The 17,006-nt window shown below is 47.3% G+C and overlaps 1 protein-coding gene and 1 long non-coding RNA gene across 3 annotated transcripts; one reads left to right on the top strand and one right to left on the bottom strand.

Annotated features, from left to right (window-relative positions):
• Positions 1–2,240: 2,240 nt before the first annotated feature.
• On the top strand, positions 2,241–14,195 carry LOC309633143. Its single transcript, XR_014247342.1, has 2 exons — positions 2,241–2,356; positions 13,713–14,195. It is a non-coding gene; the product is annotated as an uncharacterized lncRNA (long non-coding RNA).
• Positions 2,353–15,644, bottom strand: SPATA31G1 (SPATA31 subfamily G member 1). Of its 2 annotated transcripts, XM_082401379.1 has the most exons (4): positions 15,585–15,634; positions 13,243–13,422; positions 7,703–11,377; positions 2,353–7,324 (listed from the first exon to the last, which is right to left on the bottom strand). In XM_082401379.1, the coding sequence occupies exons 3-4, from the start codon at positions 7,931–7,933 to the stop codon at positions 4,013–4,015; spliced, it is 3,543 nt and encodes a 1,180-aa protein (XP_082257505.1). In that variant the 5' UTR covers positions 7,934–11,377; positions 13,243–13,422; positions 15,585–15,634; the 3' UTR covers positions 2,353–4,012. The 2 variants fall into 2 exon arrangements, with proteins under 2 accessions (XP_082257505.1, XP_082257506.1); XM_082401380.1 differs by lacking the exon at positions 13,243–13,422 and having other exon boundaries at positions 7,703–7,777; positions 15,585–15,644.
• Between the last annotated feature and the right edge of the window lie 1,362 nt (positions 15,645–17,006).

The raw sequence follows: 17,006 nt of genomic DNA, 5'->3' as shown, positions 1-17,006 counted from the left end.
AAGCTATGGGAACAGTACAGAAGGCAAGATCCCACAACATAGGTAGAGGTACTGGTTGATGTGTGATAGAAATTTGTGTTGGAATGATTGCTTTGCACTCACTTATAACATGAAGTGTGTCTATAGGGAAGATGGTTGGAGCTGTATAGATTCTTTAGGAAAAAAAACAAGAGCAGACTTGTGAGAGGCCTGGTTTTGCTTCTCACACTTGTGCTTATAACAGTGTAGCGTCACACAAGGCACGGAGCTCTTCTGGGGCGTCGAGATTTCTTAGTCTGATAAAATGATTGACAGTGCTTCGTGAACTGTAGAAAGCAGTGTGAGGGACTGTTTATTGTCAAAGTGCACCTGCAGAAGCCTGCATACTTAAACCAAGAGGCAAATTGTATAGGCAGTTCATCTTTTTCCCCACAGGGTTCCCAGAAAGAAATTGGAATGTGATCTTACTATAGCCAATCTTCCCACAGGATAAGTGCTGTGATTAGAAGATGGGCTTCTAACCAAGAATATGGCATCAAATTAGATCATGGAGGGCCAACAGTTCACCACAGAGGCAAAAGCAAAGATGGAACTATAAATCTAACATCTTGAAATATATTGGGGTCCAAGATACTGATCCTGCCAAGTAGCCCTGACAGTAGTGGTTACATAATGCCCAGGAGGAACACAGGGCTGCCAGTCATTAGTTTGACTGAACTGAGCAAATGTTACATGGTTTGTTAATCTTGCCCAGCCCTACAACCTACCGAGGGCTTAAAAAGACTTAAGAATATAGGACTTGGATGTTTCATGAAGCTATTCAGAGTTGCATAGACTCATTAAATGGCCCTATGTCAAGTGGAAATTCAGAATTGCATTGTCTTTGAGACTATGAGACTATTTTTCTGGGGGTGGATAGGTGGGGAGAAGGAAAGTACCTTCAGTTCCACTCCTGGCCAGCAGGTGGTAAGTTGGGCTCAGACCCTATAGACAAGTTAGGGCTAAATAAAACTTTGGAACAGAATAGTAACATTAGTGAGAGGAGGCAGAGGGAAGCATGTACCTTCTGACTTTTTCTCAACCAACTATACAGAGTAGAGCGAATGTTATAGATTGGGAAGAGCACTGGTTTGGGAATGTGGACTTGACCTCACAGAACCTCACTGTCTTTGAAGAGCTTGATAGCCATAATATCAGGAAAGCAGTGCTATCAACAAGACATAAATTGTTAATGGGGCTGCAAGGAAGGGGAAACCGTACCAAGATAGAAGAATCTGAGAAGGCTGTGGAGGCCGTCTGAGCTGGGGGTTAAAGGAAGGTGGGAGGCTTGACATGGGGTCAGAGCATGCTTAAGAAGCATCAGGGGCTTCCCTGGTGGCGCAGTGGTTGAGAATCTGCCTGCTAATGCAGGGGACACGGGTTTGAGCCCCGGTCTGGGAAGATCCCACATGCCACGGAGCAACTAGGCCCATGAGCCACAACTACTGAGCCTGCGTGTCTGGAGCCTGTGCTCTGCAACAAGAGAGGCCGCGATAGTGAGAGGCCCGCGCACCGCGATGAAGAGTGGCCCCCGCTTGCCGCAGCTAGAGGAAGCCCTCACACAGAAACGAAGACCCAACACAGCCAAATAAATAAATAAATAAATAAATAATAATTAAAAAAAAAAAAAGAAGCATCAGGTTGACTAGCAAGGGAGTGAATCCTGAGAGGCCAAACCACATTGTGAAGAACCTCAAATGCCAGCTGTGAACTTTAAAGATGTTGTGGGTCCTCTGGGGGTTTAGGCAGGAAAGTAACCGTCAGATTTCAGGGCTAGAGAACTTTTTTTTTTTTTTTTTTGTGGCAAAATAACATAAAATTCACACAAAAATTTCCAAGTGTACAGTACAGTATTGTCAACCACATGTGCATTGTTGTGTATAGACAATTCACTTTTTTTTTTTTTTTTTTTTTTTTTTTTTGCCTCACAGTGCGGCTTGTGGGATCTTAGTTCTCCGACCAGGGATTGAACCAGGCTCCCTCACTGAAAGCACTGAATCCTATCCGCTGGACCGCCAGGGAGTTTCCAACAATTCACTTTTTAAAAAACTTTTACTTTTGGGAATTTCCTGGTGGCCCAGTGGTTAGGACTTGGTGCTTTCACTGCCGTGGGCTCGGGTTCAATCCCTGATTGGGGAACTAAGATCTGTGATGCAGCCAAAAATTATATAATATTCCCAATAACCAGAGATAATCTTTTTTTTTTTCTTTTTTAGATTGGGGCGTGAGGGTAAAGGAGGAGTCAGGAGGAGGCTTCTGGCTTCAGTATTGGGGTGGATGTTGTACACTCCTTCAAAAGGAATTCGCACATTGGAGGACAAGGTTAAAGGGAAAATGAGTAAGTTTTAGACAGGTTGTATATGAAACAATACTAGTAGGTGGTTAGATAGGTGGATCTGAAGCCTAGAGATGGCTAAAAAATGACCCATGTTTTGAAATACGGCACTTAATGGAATGGGTTCAAGACATGTTTTTAATGGTATTGGTAAAATTGGATATCTTTTTTGGTGGTTGGGGGAGTTAGATTCTCTCCTCATACTATACTCAAAAATTAGATTAACAATCTAAACATAACATCTATGGGAATTCCCTGGCGGTCCAGTGGTTAGTGCTCTGCCCTTCCATTGCAGGGGGCACGGGTTCAGTCCCTGGTTGGGGAACTAAAATCCCACATGCTGCACGGCACGGCCAAAAATAAATAAACAAACAAACATCCATGGGGGTGCTAGAAGAAAGTGCTTTAGAATCCATAAGGGAACATGTTGGTAGATTTAAACTTTGGCATGGTAAAAATCTCTTGAAAATTAGAAAATAAGCTACAGATTGGGAGAAACTATTTGCAGCATATGTAACAGGTTGAGTTAATATCTGTGACAGGATAATGCCATTCCCGAACCCCCCCACCAATGCCCACGTCCTAATCCTTGGCACCTGTGAATATATTGTGCTACATGGCAAAAGGGAATTAAAGTTGCAGATGGAATTAAGTTTGCTAGCCAAATAACTTTAAGATAGGAAGAGTATCTTGGATTATTGAGGTGGGTCCAGTGTAATTAAAAGTGTCCTGAAAAGTGGGAGAGGGAGGAAAAAGTGATGTGATGTGAGAAGAACTTGACTTGCCTTTGCTAGCTTTGAAGATGGAGGAGGAGGGCCAATAGCCAAGGAATGTAGGCAGCTTCTAGAAGCTGGGAAAGACCAGGAATGAATCCTACCCAGTGCCTACAGAAAGGAATGCGGCCCTGCCAACCTCTTGATTTTAGCCCTGTGAGACATATATCAGACTTCTAATAAAATTAATTTATGTTCTTTTGTGATAATTTGTTATGGCAGCAGTAGAAAAGTAATAAAATACCCAACAAACAGTGCAGTAGAAACATGGGTATAAGATATGAACAGGCAATTATAGAAGGAATCCAGTGACCGCTAAACATATGAAAAGGGACTTGTTTTTGTGGCCTTGGGGAGGCATGAGCTAAACTAGAGAGAGAAAAGAGCAGAGGACTGACAAGAATTGGCTAGAAACATATGTGGGGAACTTGTGTATCAAGTGTGTGAAGAAGGGGACCATACCCAGGACCAAGAGCAGCTGCCTAGACCCAGACCAATTCTGCTCGTGTGAATGGATATATTTTTCTTCTGTTGACTTGCTGTGAAGTTTTTCTCAAGGGCAGCATTGGTCTGTGCTCCCCTGGCCTTAACAGCTTCACCCTGTAGAGTGAGGACTCCAGGTTGTAGACTCCAGGTTGATCATCTGTGAACAGCTTGAAAAGAAAGTTAAGCCTATAGAATCCTGAGCTCTCCACTTCTGGGACCTGACCCTGAGGAGATAACAGCTGCAGCAGAATAGGGAACCGTCATTCCCAGTACCCCAGACTCCAAAAAAGACATAAGTGGGATTTGTCTAGTTCAGCTAGTTTATTAGGATTTCCTTTGTGTCTCCACCCCCCAACTGGTTTGGCTTCAGGTCTTGGGGTACTTATATTGGGTGCCAGTACTACCAGCCTTTTCTCTGCTGACTGGATTTGGTGGGCAGGGGTCCATGGGTACCCAGAAATTTGGCTAACATGCTTTGGAGACCCCTGGTAAGGGGAGCCTGAGGTGTGGGGGAGGAAAGACGCTTCTGGGCCCAAGGGCAGTGCTTACAGTGCCGAGGGGCCAGGGTGTCACCAGCTCCCAGCCTTGCCCCTCTCTGATCTTGGGAACCTGAAGCCTTGGAGTGAGGCTGCAGGGCGAGAGCAGTGTGTCGAGAGCTCTGGTCCCTGTGCTGAGATCTTTGCGAAAGTCTGCTTACAGGGACCTCTGCTAGTCTGGCCTGGGCTAGGTGGCTTTTCCCTGTAACTGTGCTTGACCCCAATTTTGCATCCCCTTCTCCGTGGTCTCCTTCTTTGGGTTTCCTGGGGCTCTCTCTCTTTTTGGCTGAAGATAGGGCTGAAGCCTTGTCCTGTCTCTTGCCTGAGGCTGGAACCTCAGGGTATGAGGGCTCTTCCAGGCCTGGGCAGTGAACACATGACCCCTGGGATGAGATCTGGGACACCATCTTCACGTTCATTCTTTGCTCTTTCTGAGACCCTTGTTCTGCCCTGCCAGACTTCCACAGCTGAGGTTGGATAGAGGAGTGGGAGTGATAACAGTGGGGGACCTGGACAGGCTGAGTTACTGTGCTCTGAGGTTTGGGGGGATGACACCTTGAAGAGTTGGGGCACAGACTGAGGGGATGAATCTGCTGTGGTGGGCAAGAAGAGAGTCTCCGGGTGGCTTGAGTTGTGGAGCTCAGGGCAGGGGAGCTGCCAAATGATTGACTTGGGCCAAGAGATCTGGAAGCAGGGCTCTGCTGTAGTTTCTTCAGCCTGAGTTCCAACTCTTTACTCCAGTGCCAGGCCTGGATCTCAGAGTGGGTGGGCACCTTTGGGACAGCCTCACCCTGGGAGGATGGAGTCTCCGCCTTAGCCCCTGGGAGCAGCTCTCCCTTGGGTAGGCCAGGCTGGTTGGACTCAATCTCCAGAGCTTCAGCTTGGGTGGGAGACCAGGGTATTGGCTGGAGGGGATCCACTGCTGGAAGGCTGGGGTCCTGGGGGATCCCTCTTTGTTGTACATTCCTCCACACAAACTCAAGGTCAATGTGTGGATCTGGTAGAGGAGCCGAGAGTGACCTGGGGGTTGGGGCTGGGAGTTCAATGGTCCAGCAGTTCTCTCTCTGCTCCACTGTTTCCCCCTCAGGTTTACAGTTGCATTGGTCTCCAATAGGCTCACTTGTGTGAGACTTTGACATAGAGTTTGGGCGTGGGCTGGGACCCCACAATGGGGACACAGGAACACAACAGGTTTCTTTCTGCTCCATGTCCCCCCCAGTAGGCTCAGAGTCAGACTGGACTCCCAAGGGGTTGGCTCCACGTGGGTCTTGGGGTAAGCTGCAAGCTGGGAGCTCAGAGGCCCAGGAGTTCTTTCTCCTTTCTATGTCCCCACATGTAGCTTCAGAATCAAACAGGACCCCCATAGGGCTAGCTCTGAGGGAATCCAGTACAAGAAGAGTGGGTGGGCTGAAGGCCAGAGATGGCGATTCAAAAGCCCAGGAATTCCGGGAATGAACAGTGTCCTTCCATGCAGTTTCTGACCCAGTGAGCCCTCCCACAGGATGGATTCTGTGGGGTTCCAGAATAGGAGCTAGAGATGGGCTGTGGCCAGGGCCTGGAGATTCTGAGGTCCAGAGGTTGTCTGTCTGCCTCATGGCCTCCCACAAAGCTTTGGACTCAGACAAGACTGCCTGGGCACCCGTTCCTAGGGACTCCAGCAGAGAGGCCGAGGGAAGGCTGGGAGATGAAACTGGGTCTGCAGAGACCCAAAGATTTTCTCTACTCTGCGTGCCCTTCCACGGAGTCTCAGATCCTGATGGGACACATGCAGGCATGGTTCCATGGAGTCCTGGGTCGACGTCCAAGGCTGGGGGCTCAAAGGCCCAAAGGTTTGTTGAATTTTCTCTGCATCTCCACTGGGGCTCATATCCAGATGGATCTCCCAGGGGACTGCCTCCCTGGAGTTCTGGCAGGGGATGTGGGGGAGGGCAGGGGGCTGGCGTTGGGGGCTGAAAGGCTTGAGTACTCTCTTTATGTCCTGTGGTTCCCCACTGAGTCTCATATACAGGTGGAACTTCCAGGGTGCTGGTTCCTTGAGGCTCTGCCATGGGGGCTACAGATTGGCAAGGGACTGAGGTCGGAGGCTCAGAGATCCGAGGATTCTCTCTTTGCCTTGTGGTTTCCCAGAGGGCCTCAGGTCCAGAGAGGCCTCCTATAGGGCTGACTCCCTGGCATTCTGGCAGAGGAGCTGGGGTTAGGCTGGGAGCTGGCATTGCTGGCTCAGGGGTTTTGGGGTCCTCATTTTGCCCCATGGTCCTCCATGGGGCCTCAGACCTAGTTAGGGCTCCCGGAAGGCTAGCGGGATTTTCTGCTAGGGAGGCAGAGAGTGAGTCTGGAATGTGTTGTTGGAGGCCAGGATCCCATGGCACCTTCCACCAGACCTCAGATGAATGGAAGAGTTTGGAGGGTCTGGTTCTTTGGAGGTTAGGCTGTGGGTGCAGGGCTTGATCCTCAGAGACCCAAGGGACCTCTCTCTGCTGTGTAAGCCACTGTGTATTTGCCTCAGTGCCAGATAGGACTCTCTTATGGTCCATGGGAAAGGATTTAAGATGGAGGGGAAGTGATGGGACAGGAGGGGAAGATGGGGAGGGTAGTTGCTGAGGGTCAGAGGCCATTCCTTCCAGATCTTCTGTAGTATGGACTTCATGTGTAGGAAGTGGGGTTGGGGAGCAATACTGGGGAAGCAGCAATACTGGGGTTCTAGGCAGGAAGGCAAACTTGTTAAAGAAGACAGAAGGACTGACAGACAACTTCAGGGGAGAGAGGCCACCTGAGCTCAGGAAGATGGCCTCCAAGGACTCACTGTGCAGAGAGGGGAGACCCCAGAAGAGCTGGCTTTTTCTCTGCTGTAGGTGGCTCCCTGATGCTGTCTTGTGCCTCACAGGCAGGTTGGTCAAGATCTGAAAGGTGGGGAAGGATCTGGAAGGGTTTGGGGTCTGCGTGAGTACTTGCTCTAGTGTCCCTACGGCCTTGTGGAGGCCCTCAGAATCACAGGATGGCTGGGATGGGGCTGTGGTGGCTTGTTCTCCAATAGGAGCTTCTTTGGGAAGAGAACATGGCTTCAGTGGATCCAGAGGTGCCTCCTCTTCTTCCTCCTCCTCCTCTTCTTCTTCCTCCCCTGACTTCTGCTTCCACAGGCGATCAAGGAAAGCCACGCGGTACAGAAGTGGTAGGCCCTGGGGAGTGGAGAAAGACAATCAGGCATGAAGCCTTTTTCAGAGACACAAGAGGTACTGTTAAGCCCTCAGTCTTTGTTCTACACCCAGAGTGAACAGTTACTCACTGGGGCCCACATCTGTGGACAATAGTCACTTACCCATCTGGTGTTAATGGCCATTACCCAACTACATTTGGAGATCTGCATTCCCTTACATAACCCCACGTCTAGGGTCAATGATCATTCAGCTGGCTTGAAATCTAGTGTTAATGGTCACTCACCCAGCCTCACATTTAAGGCTTATAGTCCCTCCTTTGAGCCCACATCGATGTCAGTGATTCCTCACCTGAACTCATGTGGTGAGTCATTTACCCAGCTGCACACCTATGTCACTCACCTTGCCTTGCATCTTGTCCCCAGAGTACCAGGGCTGAAGCTGTCGCCATCTCCCAAGCTGCCACCACCTCTGGATCTGCCAAACCACGAACAAGAATAGTGTTATCAGGTTCCCTGGACTCAGGAGGCAGCTGCTGCCACAGTGCCTGCAGGCCAGGGCATGGGTCAACTGGCCCCAGAGAAGCCCCATGTCCCCCTCAGCCCCAAGCAGGCCCTCTGGCAGCCATTCCATTTTCCTCAGCCTAGTGGCAGTTTACCCTGAGGTCATCACTGCATCACAGAACAAAGAACTCCCATCCCCCACATACCTAACAGCAGTCTCTGTGAATTTAGGGCCCAAAAATTGCACCCACCAGACAACTCATACTTTATTCAGTGAAAGCTTAGTGATCCCCTTTTGTCTTGATTACCAAGGTCAGAATTATCTTCAGGCATTGTGGTTGAGAACATGGATTCTAGCATCAAACTACCTTATTCAAATCCTAGCTCTGCCACTTCCTACCTGTGAAATCTCAAACTACTTTATCTTTCAGTGCCTCAGTTATCTCATCTGTAAAATGGGGATAATATTATTACTTACCACATAGGGTTGTTTTGAGGGTTAAATGAAAACATTTATATGCTTAGAGTAGTACATAGTATATGCTATGTTAAAATATTATTTCTTTTGTTGCCATAAATGATCAATAACCAATCTATAACAAGAATAGAGGAGAGTTTTATTTGAGCCAAGCTGAAGACTGTAGCCCAGGAGACAGCCTCTCAGATAGCTCTGAGGAACTGCTCCCAAGAAGCCCGGTTTCCAGCACAGCTTTATATCTTGTCAGAACAAAGGACATCAAACATGACAGGGGTGCATTCCTTCAATGTTTCAAAAACGACAGATTAGCTCGCACGTCAGCATGACCTTGGTGCCTGGGAAGGGAGCCTTATCGTCAAAGGAGTACTAGCATTGACATCCTGGGAAGGAAGGCATTTATCTCTAATTTCATAACAGATATTCTTTACTTCTGGACAATGCACCCTTTTCTTTAATGGTTAAAGCAGATGTGCAATGTATGTTTGATAGACCACAAGACAGGCTTGTAGTTAGTATAAAGTTCAAGTCAAATCATATATAAGCCAGAATGACTTCCCTATACCACAGTATATGAAAATTTCTTCCATCACTTTTAAGGTTCCTGATTATATGCCTCATTCCATCTTTAATAGATGGAGCCTGTTTCCTCTTTTACATCTCATGTCTTTAGGTTGCCCGAGAACTTTTTCACAAATATTCATGTTAAGGATGACAAATCAAACGTGCTTAACCCTTTTTTTTTTCTCATTTGCCCCTCTTTTCCCTAAAACCACTACTCTGTTTCATGTCAACTCCTCTTTTTAGTGTCAAACTTCAATATCTGCCTTTGCAGTACAATTCAATGCCTCTCTTCTCACCCTATCCCCCATCAACTGCCAGCTTAGTCTGGTAGAAAGAGCGCTGAGCTGAAGTTGAGGAGACTTGGATTTTCTAGCTCTGTCACTGTTTGGCCATGTAATCTTGGGCAAGAAAGTTTTCTCCATTGGTACCATGATTTGGACTAGATTTATTCATTCACTCATTCAGAAAATATTTATTAAGTGCTTACTATGGATCAGGTATCATGCTCAGTCTTGAGGAGGCAGAAGTAAGACAGGGTCTCTGTGCTAAAGTAGGTCCCATTTCAGTGAGGTAAACAGTCAAATAATAGACAATTAAAATAGAGATATGTACAGGGTATTAAGGGGGGTGGAGGACATCTAACCACCTTGGGGAAGGGGGTTGCTTGTCAGGGGGTGCTTCCCTTAAGAGATGACCAGTGCTTGGTTTGAGGAATCAAGAAAATGAGAGTGTAGGGAAGAGAGGACAATCCAAGCAGTAGAAACAGCCTGTGTATAAAGGTGGTGGGTCAGAGAAAGCATGTCCCATTAGGGAAATTGAAGGTGTTTCAGTGCAGCTGTAGTATTAGTTGGGGGTTGGGGAAGCAGTAGGATAGACAAGATCACAAAGGGCCCTGAATACCAGACTAAGAAGTTGGAAATTTATCCTGAAGGTGATGGGAAATAATTGAAAATTTTTGAGCAGGGAAGAGACAAGATCAAGTTTGTGTCTTGGAAAGAACACTCTGACTATATTGAGGGCAAAGAGATTGAAGGCAAGAGATTGGTTAGGGAAACTTTGCTTTAGTTTAGGCAAAATGAAAGATGAGGCCTGAACCAAGGCAGTGATGGTGGGAATGGAGAATAACAGGTTCAAGTAGAATTCTAAAGTTATAATTGATTAGACTTAGTTACCAGTGGGATAGGGTGGAGTAGAGAGGGAGTTGAGAATGACTCTAGGGATTCTGACTTGGGGAACTGGGTGTGTATGTTAGTGACATTTTACTGAGATAAGTAACACAAACCTGGTAACCAGTTTAGGGTGAGGGGACAATGTGTTCCATTTTAGACATTTGCATTTGAGGCTCCTGTGACAAGGAAATGTCAGGCAGGAGGCAGATAGATACATGTATCTGAAGCTTGGGAAAGTAGTCTGTGGGGGAGATATAAATTTGACAGCTACCAGTATATATGTAGCAGCTGAAACCATAAAATGGCTTAAAGGTACATACTGATATATAACATTTGGCTCAGACAATGTGGCCAGCAGTTTTTTGTTTGTTTTTTTAAACTTGAACGGTCAACATTATAAGATTAGTAGATTGTACGTAATAATATTTTTGGCTTAAAATCTGGCAACATAGGGCTCTCATTCCCACAAAGTAAAGACCATTTATTTATTTATTAATAAATTTATTTATTTTATTTATTTATTTTTGGCCACGTTGGGTCTTTGTTGCTGTGCGTGGGCTTTCTCTAGTTGCAGTGAGCGGGGCTACTCTTCGTTGCGGTGCACGGGCTTCTCATTGCGGTGGCTTCTCTTGTTGCAGAGCATGGGCTCTAGGCGCAGCCTCAGTAGTTGTGGCGCATGGGCCTAGTTGCTCCGCAGCATGTGGGATCTTCCCAGACCAGGGATCGAAGCTGTGTCCCCTGCATTGGCAGGAGGATTCCTAAACACTACGCTACCAGGGAAGCCCAGTAAAGACCATTTAGAGCTAAGTAGCAGGTGCCCCCTTAGTGGCCATGTGCTTTCCAGTTCACCATGTTCTCTTTGTTAAAGCCGAGGCTAAGGGCTAGTTGCTGTTTATTATTGTGCCTATGATTTTGTTGTTTTCTTACACTTGTCTATTTTTAGTCATTTGCATTACCTGCCTGGTATCTGAGTTTCCTACCTCTGGATGAATGAAGTAAGGTGAGTTCTGATAGGAAACAGAGAAGGCAATGCTGAATTCTGTGCTAATTTACATTTATGGCAGGATAATCTACCAAGTTGCTGTCTGCTACTCATTGCCAAAAGAGACACTCAGTAGGATGAAAAGGTAACTTTGCTCTCCTCTCTTCCAGGAATTCTAGATTTCTTGTCTCATGGAATAGTTAATGGATTTTGAGTTTTCTAGTCCCAAACTAAAGTTGCAATACACCTGTTCTACAACCTTATCCAGGCTCTTGTGTGGCAGGAGAATTTAATTTAGCTGGGTGCTCTTCAGAAGGAGAAGATGGAGGAGATGCTGGGTGGAAAGAAGAGGAGTTGCCCAAGGATAGCAGTGGTTTCAGGGACCTGAGAAAAGAGATGTTGCAATAGGCTCCATGAGTGACAGAAGTAAATTAGGAGGCAGCAGGACTTCTGCTGGGGAGAGCTGATTTAATAGTTAGGGCACTAAACATCTAGTACATAGTCTTGGGAACCGCAGCAAAAGATGCTGATATATATACTTGGTAGAGATGCTGTGGAGCCATTTGCCTTTGAATGGACTGTATGAGTTTAGATAATGCACATCCCAGTGGCAACCATGACAGGATCAAGACCCAAGTTTCTTTCCTATGTGGTTTTTTTTTTTGTCAATGTATATCACATTAAAAAGGGGAAAAGCCCCCTTCCCGACCCAAATCATGATTAATATTAGATGTCTTCCAACCCTGGTAAATGAGAGTTTCGAACCAGGTTTAATTTAATTTAGAAAAATTAAGTAATGTGATGTTTCTTGTGTTTCAGTGTTGTGGAACAAATTTATACTCTAACATTTATTATCTCATTTAATCTTTACAACTCTTTGAAGTAGGTATTGTTATATTCTTTCACATAGGGGAAACTGAGACACAAAGAAATTAACATATGTTAACTATTATCATTATTATTATATCTATATATCCATAGATATGTAGATATCCCAGAAGGCAGAGTTAGGGACTGAGAACCCCCTTGTATTGTGAGGAATCATTTGTATGTGACAGAAATTAAAATCCAGGGACTTCCCTCGTGGTCCAGTTGGTAAGACTCCATGCTCCCAATGCAGGGGGCCCAGATTTGATCCCTTGTTGGGGAACTAGATCTTGCATGCATGCCGCAGCTAAGAGTTAGCATGCCGCAACTAAGAAGCCTGCATGCTGCAACTAAAAAGATCCTGCATGCCACAACTAAAGATCCTGTGTGCCGCAACTAAGACCTGGTGCAGCCAAAATAAGTAAATAAATAAATATTTTTTAAAAAAGAAATTAAAATCCAATTTAATCCAAATTAAAATCTGGTGTAAACAAATGGGAATGTATTGACTCATATCTGAACAATCCAGGGGTAGGGTTGGCTTCAGGCAACTGGATTGATGCAGGGATTCAATTCGATGTCATCGGGATTCAGTTTTCATTTCTTTTTCTTTTTTTTTTTTAAGATTTATTTATTTTCATATATTTATTTATCTCTTTACTTAGGCTGTGGCAGGTCTTAGTTGCGGCACACGGGATCATCGTTGCAGCATGCGGAATCTTTATTTGCGGCATGCGAACTCTTAGTTGGGGCATGCATGTGGGATCTAGTTCCCTGACCAGGGATCGAATCCGGGCCCCCTGCCTTGGGAGCGCAGAGTCTTTTTTTTTTTTTTTAAAGCAATATCTTTTTAAAAATAATTAATTAATTAATTTTTGGCTGCGTTGGGTCTTCGTTGCTGTGCGGTGCTTTCTCTAGTTGTGGCGAGCGGGGGCTACTCTTCATTGCCGTGCGCGGGCTTCTCATTGTGGTAGCTTCTCTTGTTGCGGAGCACGGGCTCTAGGCACATGGGCCTCAGTAGTTGTGGAATGTGGGCTCAATAGTTGTGGCTCACAGGCTCTAGAGCGCAGGCTCAGTAGTTTTGGCACATGGGCTTAGTTGCTCCGCGGCATGTGGGATCTTCCTGGACCAGGGCTCGAACCTGTGTCCCCTGCATTGGCAGGCAGATTCTTAACCACCGCACCACCAGGGAAGTCCCTGGGAGCACAGAGTCTTAGCCACTGGACCACCAGGGAAGTCCCTGACTCTCTGTCTTCTGTGCTGACTTTATTTTTAGGTATTGTGTGGTAGCAAGTTCAAGTGAAGCTGAAAATGTGGTGTTGCTATGACAATATTGTCTTTATGGGCTCCAGCTGGTCATGCATACATATTGAACTACTCACTGAACTGTACACAGGGGAATAGGATGCTTCTTCTGGCAGGTCTGAGTCACATACACATCCTTGGAGTAAGGGTATGGAGGGAAGAACACTATCTGCACATGGCCTGAGACCGAAGAAGTGGGGGTCTGGTCGTTCCTCCAGAAAACATAGACATCCTGTTTCCAGAAAGGTGTATGCATGCTGGTATCAAAACAAAATAATAGAGATGTCCATTACAGCTCTAACTAGCCCATTCTGTTTTCTGGCCCAGAGCCATGCCAGATCTTTTGGGATCTGAGGCTTAAGTTAAAATGTGAATGCAGAGCCTATGAAGGTTGGTGAAGGGGCTGGATGGGGCCTAGGGCAGAGATCTTGAAGGAGGGAAATCTATGGGAAACCCAGACATCTGTGTGGATAACCTATTAAATGACCTAGACTCCCAATTCCTAGACCTTTACATCTCAGAGTCCTTTACCTCTGCTCCAATCCAGCTATGGCCATATCTGAAGCATCATCATCAGGAACCACTCTGCCTTCTGTCTTGCATCACCCTCTGATTTCAACCTCCAGACTTGTCCTAAAATACCCACTCTTCAACCTTGTCAGGAGTCTAGCCCACTGCTCTTTCCACTTTTTTCCCTGTCCATAAGAAACTTCTTGCCTGGGCTTCCCTGGTGGCGCAGTGGTTGAGAATCTGCCTGCCAATGCTAGGAGACACGGGTTCGAGCCCTGGTCTGGAAAGATCTCACATGCTGCGGAGCAGCTGGGCCCGTGAGCCACAACTACTGAGCCTGCGCGTCTGGAGCCTGTGCTCCGCAACAAGAGAGGCCGCGATAGTGAGAGGCCCGCGCACCGCGATGAGGAGTGGCCCCCGCTTGCCGCAACTGGAGAAAGCCCTCGCACAGAAACAAAGACCCAACACAGCCAAAATAAATAAATAAATAAATAATTTAAAAAAAAAACAAAAAAAGAAACCTCTTGCCTTTATTTCCTCCCTCTCCAAGATAGACTTCATCGTTCGTTACCTAATCAACATCTATCAATTCATTCTCCTTTCATCATTTCCACCTGGCAAAATCCCAACTCTGCCTCTGCCAGAACTGCCCTCTAGAAAGGCAGAGGTCAGCATTATTGGATAAAATCACACTTATAGGTAAGTTGGTGGCCACCATAAACTTACGGTCTACAACTAATGGGCAACTCCATCATCACTTGAAATACATTTATTTATGCATTCCATTTATTAAGTGCCTGCTATGCGCTAGGCACTGTTCTAAGTGTTTGGGATACATGGGTGATCAAACCAGGCAAAGCTTCCTGGGAATTACCTGGCGGTCCAGTGGTTAGTTACATCATTTATTCCTTAGTAAACTCTCCCATCCTACTCAAAATAAATTCAAACCTTCTTTACTTTCCTCAGCTTCTCTTTCTCCTGGACCCTAGCAGATATGGCAGACCTCTACTTTTCAGAGGAACCAGGAGCCATCCAATGGGAACTTTTCATCATCAAAAACCATTGCCTCCCATTTCCTTTCTTCCTGCTAGAGTGAAAGGTGTGTTCCTCTGTGAGACCTTCCTTGACCCTCCCAAGCTAGGACGGGTGCCCTTATCTTCCCCTCCCCCACCGGCACTTTCCACACTAGATTGTAACTGGTGTCTTAATTATCCGGTCTACCACGTTCACCGCTTTAACCCAAGCATCTGGCGCTTAGTATCTGGTTGGAGCTCAGTACCCTCAGGGTGAACGAATGAAAGGGCGAGAGTTCTGGGAGAGGGCCTGCTGCGGGGCGGGGCCTGCGCCGGGGAGGGCGCGGGGGGCGGGGCAGGGCGGGGGCAGCCTCAGGGCTGTCCCCTCAGGCTTCTTGGAGGTCGCCTCCAGGCGACACCTCAGGACGCTGAAGTAAGCATCCTAGAGACCAGAGCTCACAGCCAAGATTCGGGTGAGGCTTTTCGGACGCCCCAGCGCCGGTTCCGCGGCAGGACCCCTTCATCCGTGGGGCCTCTGGAGGGGGCGGCTGCGCCCAGGTCCCGCCGCGGAGCCCGCCAGCGTCCACGCGCGGCCGTGGCTTCGGCTTCCTAAGCTACCCCACTGGTTTTTCTCCCTTTCCCTCCGCCTCACCTCTCCCCTTCCCTGACCGCTCTTTCCTCTCCCCCCTTTCCCCTTCCCACCTCCTCCAGAGGGATGCCGAGTAAAGGGCCTGGCCAGCAACCCAGCTCCAGCGGCCGCGCGGGCTCGGCACGCTCTTGTCCCCTGCCCCTGAGGGGACCAGTGTCCTGAAAATGTCAGGACTGGTCAGGACAGTGAGACCTGACGGAACCGCCCCTCCGGGGGCGGCCAGCGTCCTCAGTAGGGTGGTGCTTACCGTCCGGGAGGAGTTGTTTCAGGCGGGATGACGGCAGCGGAGAGGCCGCGGGGCCGGGGCAGTGGGAACGGAGGGCGGAGCCGGGCGCGGCCCGTTAGCCCGGCTGTGGGTGGGCCGAGGTGAGGCCGAGTCCTGAGGGCCCGCAGGACAGGCTTCTACAAGGCAGGAAGATCCGAGGCCACTGCTCTCACATCTCAGGTGCTGGTCCTTTGCTGCATTTGTTGGGGGCTTACTATGTGTCAGGTCCTGTATTTGATAGGAACTCTAGCTATGTCCCGCTTGAGGTAAGAGGAAATGTTACTTTTTTAAAAAGTTTTTCCCGTTATGATAGTATTCTATACCGAATTTAGAATATATAAAAAAGTAGAAGGAAGAAACCCATAAACTTGCAATCTCAAAATAATTTCCATAGCATCTTGATGTAGTTCTTTCCAGACTTGGCTATTCACATTTTTACGGTGTTTAAATAAATGTAGGTTTTCGTAAGGTAAGAAAGCTGTTAATATTTTTTATTTTATTTTTTAAAAATAAATTTATTTATTTTAGGCTGCCCTGGGTCTTCGTTGCTCCACGCAGGCTTTCTCTAGTTGCCGCGGGCTACTCTTGTTGTGGTGCGCGGGCTTCTCATTGCGGTGGCTTCTCTTCGTGCGAAGCGCAGGCTTTAGGTGCGCAGGCTTTAGGTGCGCAGGCTTCAGTAATTATGAACGCAGGCTGAGTAGTTGTGGCTCACAGGCTCTAGAGCACAGGCTCCGTAGTTGTGGCGCACAGGCTTAGTTGCCCTGCAGCATGTGGGATCTTCCCGGACCAGGGATCGAGCCCGTGTCCCCTGTATTGGCAGGCAGATTCTCAACCACTGCGCCACCAGGGAAGCCCTATTTTATTTACTTTTTAACATTTATTTATTTGGCTGTCCCGGGTCTAAGTTGCGCCATGCAGGATCTAGTTCCCTGACCAGGGATCGAACCCGGGCCCACAGTGGTGTCCTAACCACTGGACCGCCAGGGAATTCCCCTAAACATCATTTCTGATGACTGTATTATTCTCTGAAGTAGATTCTGTGAAGTAGTGAATTAGCCACTCATGTGGTTAGTTATTTCAGCACTGACTTCTATGAGCTTCAGTCTCATCGATTCCAGTTGCTTGCTAAACATCCCTAAACTCAATTTCCCACAGGTACCCAGGCCTAACATCTTTATAACTTAGGTCATTTTCTTCTTCTGTCCCAACCTGTTCTTCCTGTTGTATTTCCCAAAGCAATTAGTATCACCTAATCATCCAGGCCAGAAACACAGGAGCCATTCTACACTGCTCCCTCTTCATCTTTCCTATTACTTGTCAGTCACCAACTTTTGCTAATTATATCTGCTATTTCTCAAATCTTTCTGCCCCATCCTTACTGTCACCCTAGTAGTTCAGGCCCTC

Source organism: Balaenoptera borealis (assembly GCF_965194805.1).
Source record: "Balaenoptera borealis genome assembly, chromosome: 8".
In the NCBI taxonomy this organism is placed as follows: domain Eukaryota; kingdom Metazoa; phylum Chordata; class Mammalia; order Artiodactyla; family Balaenopteridae; genus Balaenoptera; species Balaenoptera borealis.
This window is presented reverse-complemented; position numbering and strand designations above follow the sequence as displayed.

Coding starts and splice junctions, on each gene's coding strand:
- SPATA31G1 (XM_082401379.1), bottom strand. CDS start 7,933: ATGGAATGGCTGCCAGAGGGCCTGCTTGGGGCTGAGGGGGACATGGGG. Junction 7,325..7,702: donor GGGACAAGATGCAAGGCAAG/GTGAGTGACATA, acceptor TCCACTCCCCAG/GGCCTACCACTTCTGTACCG.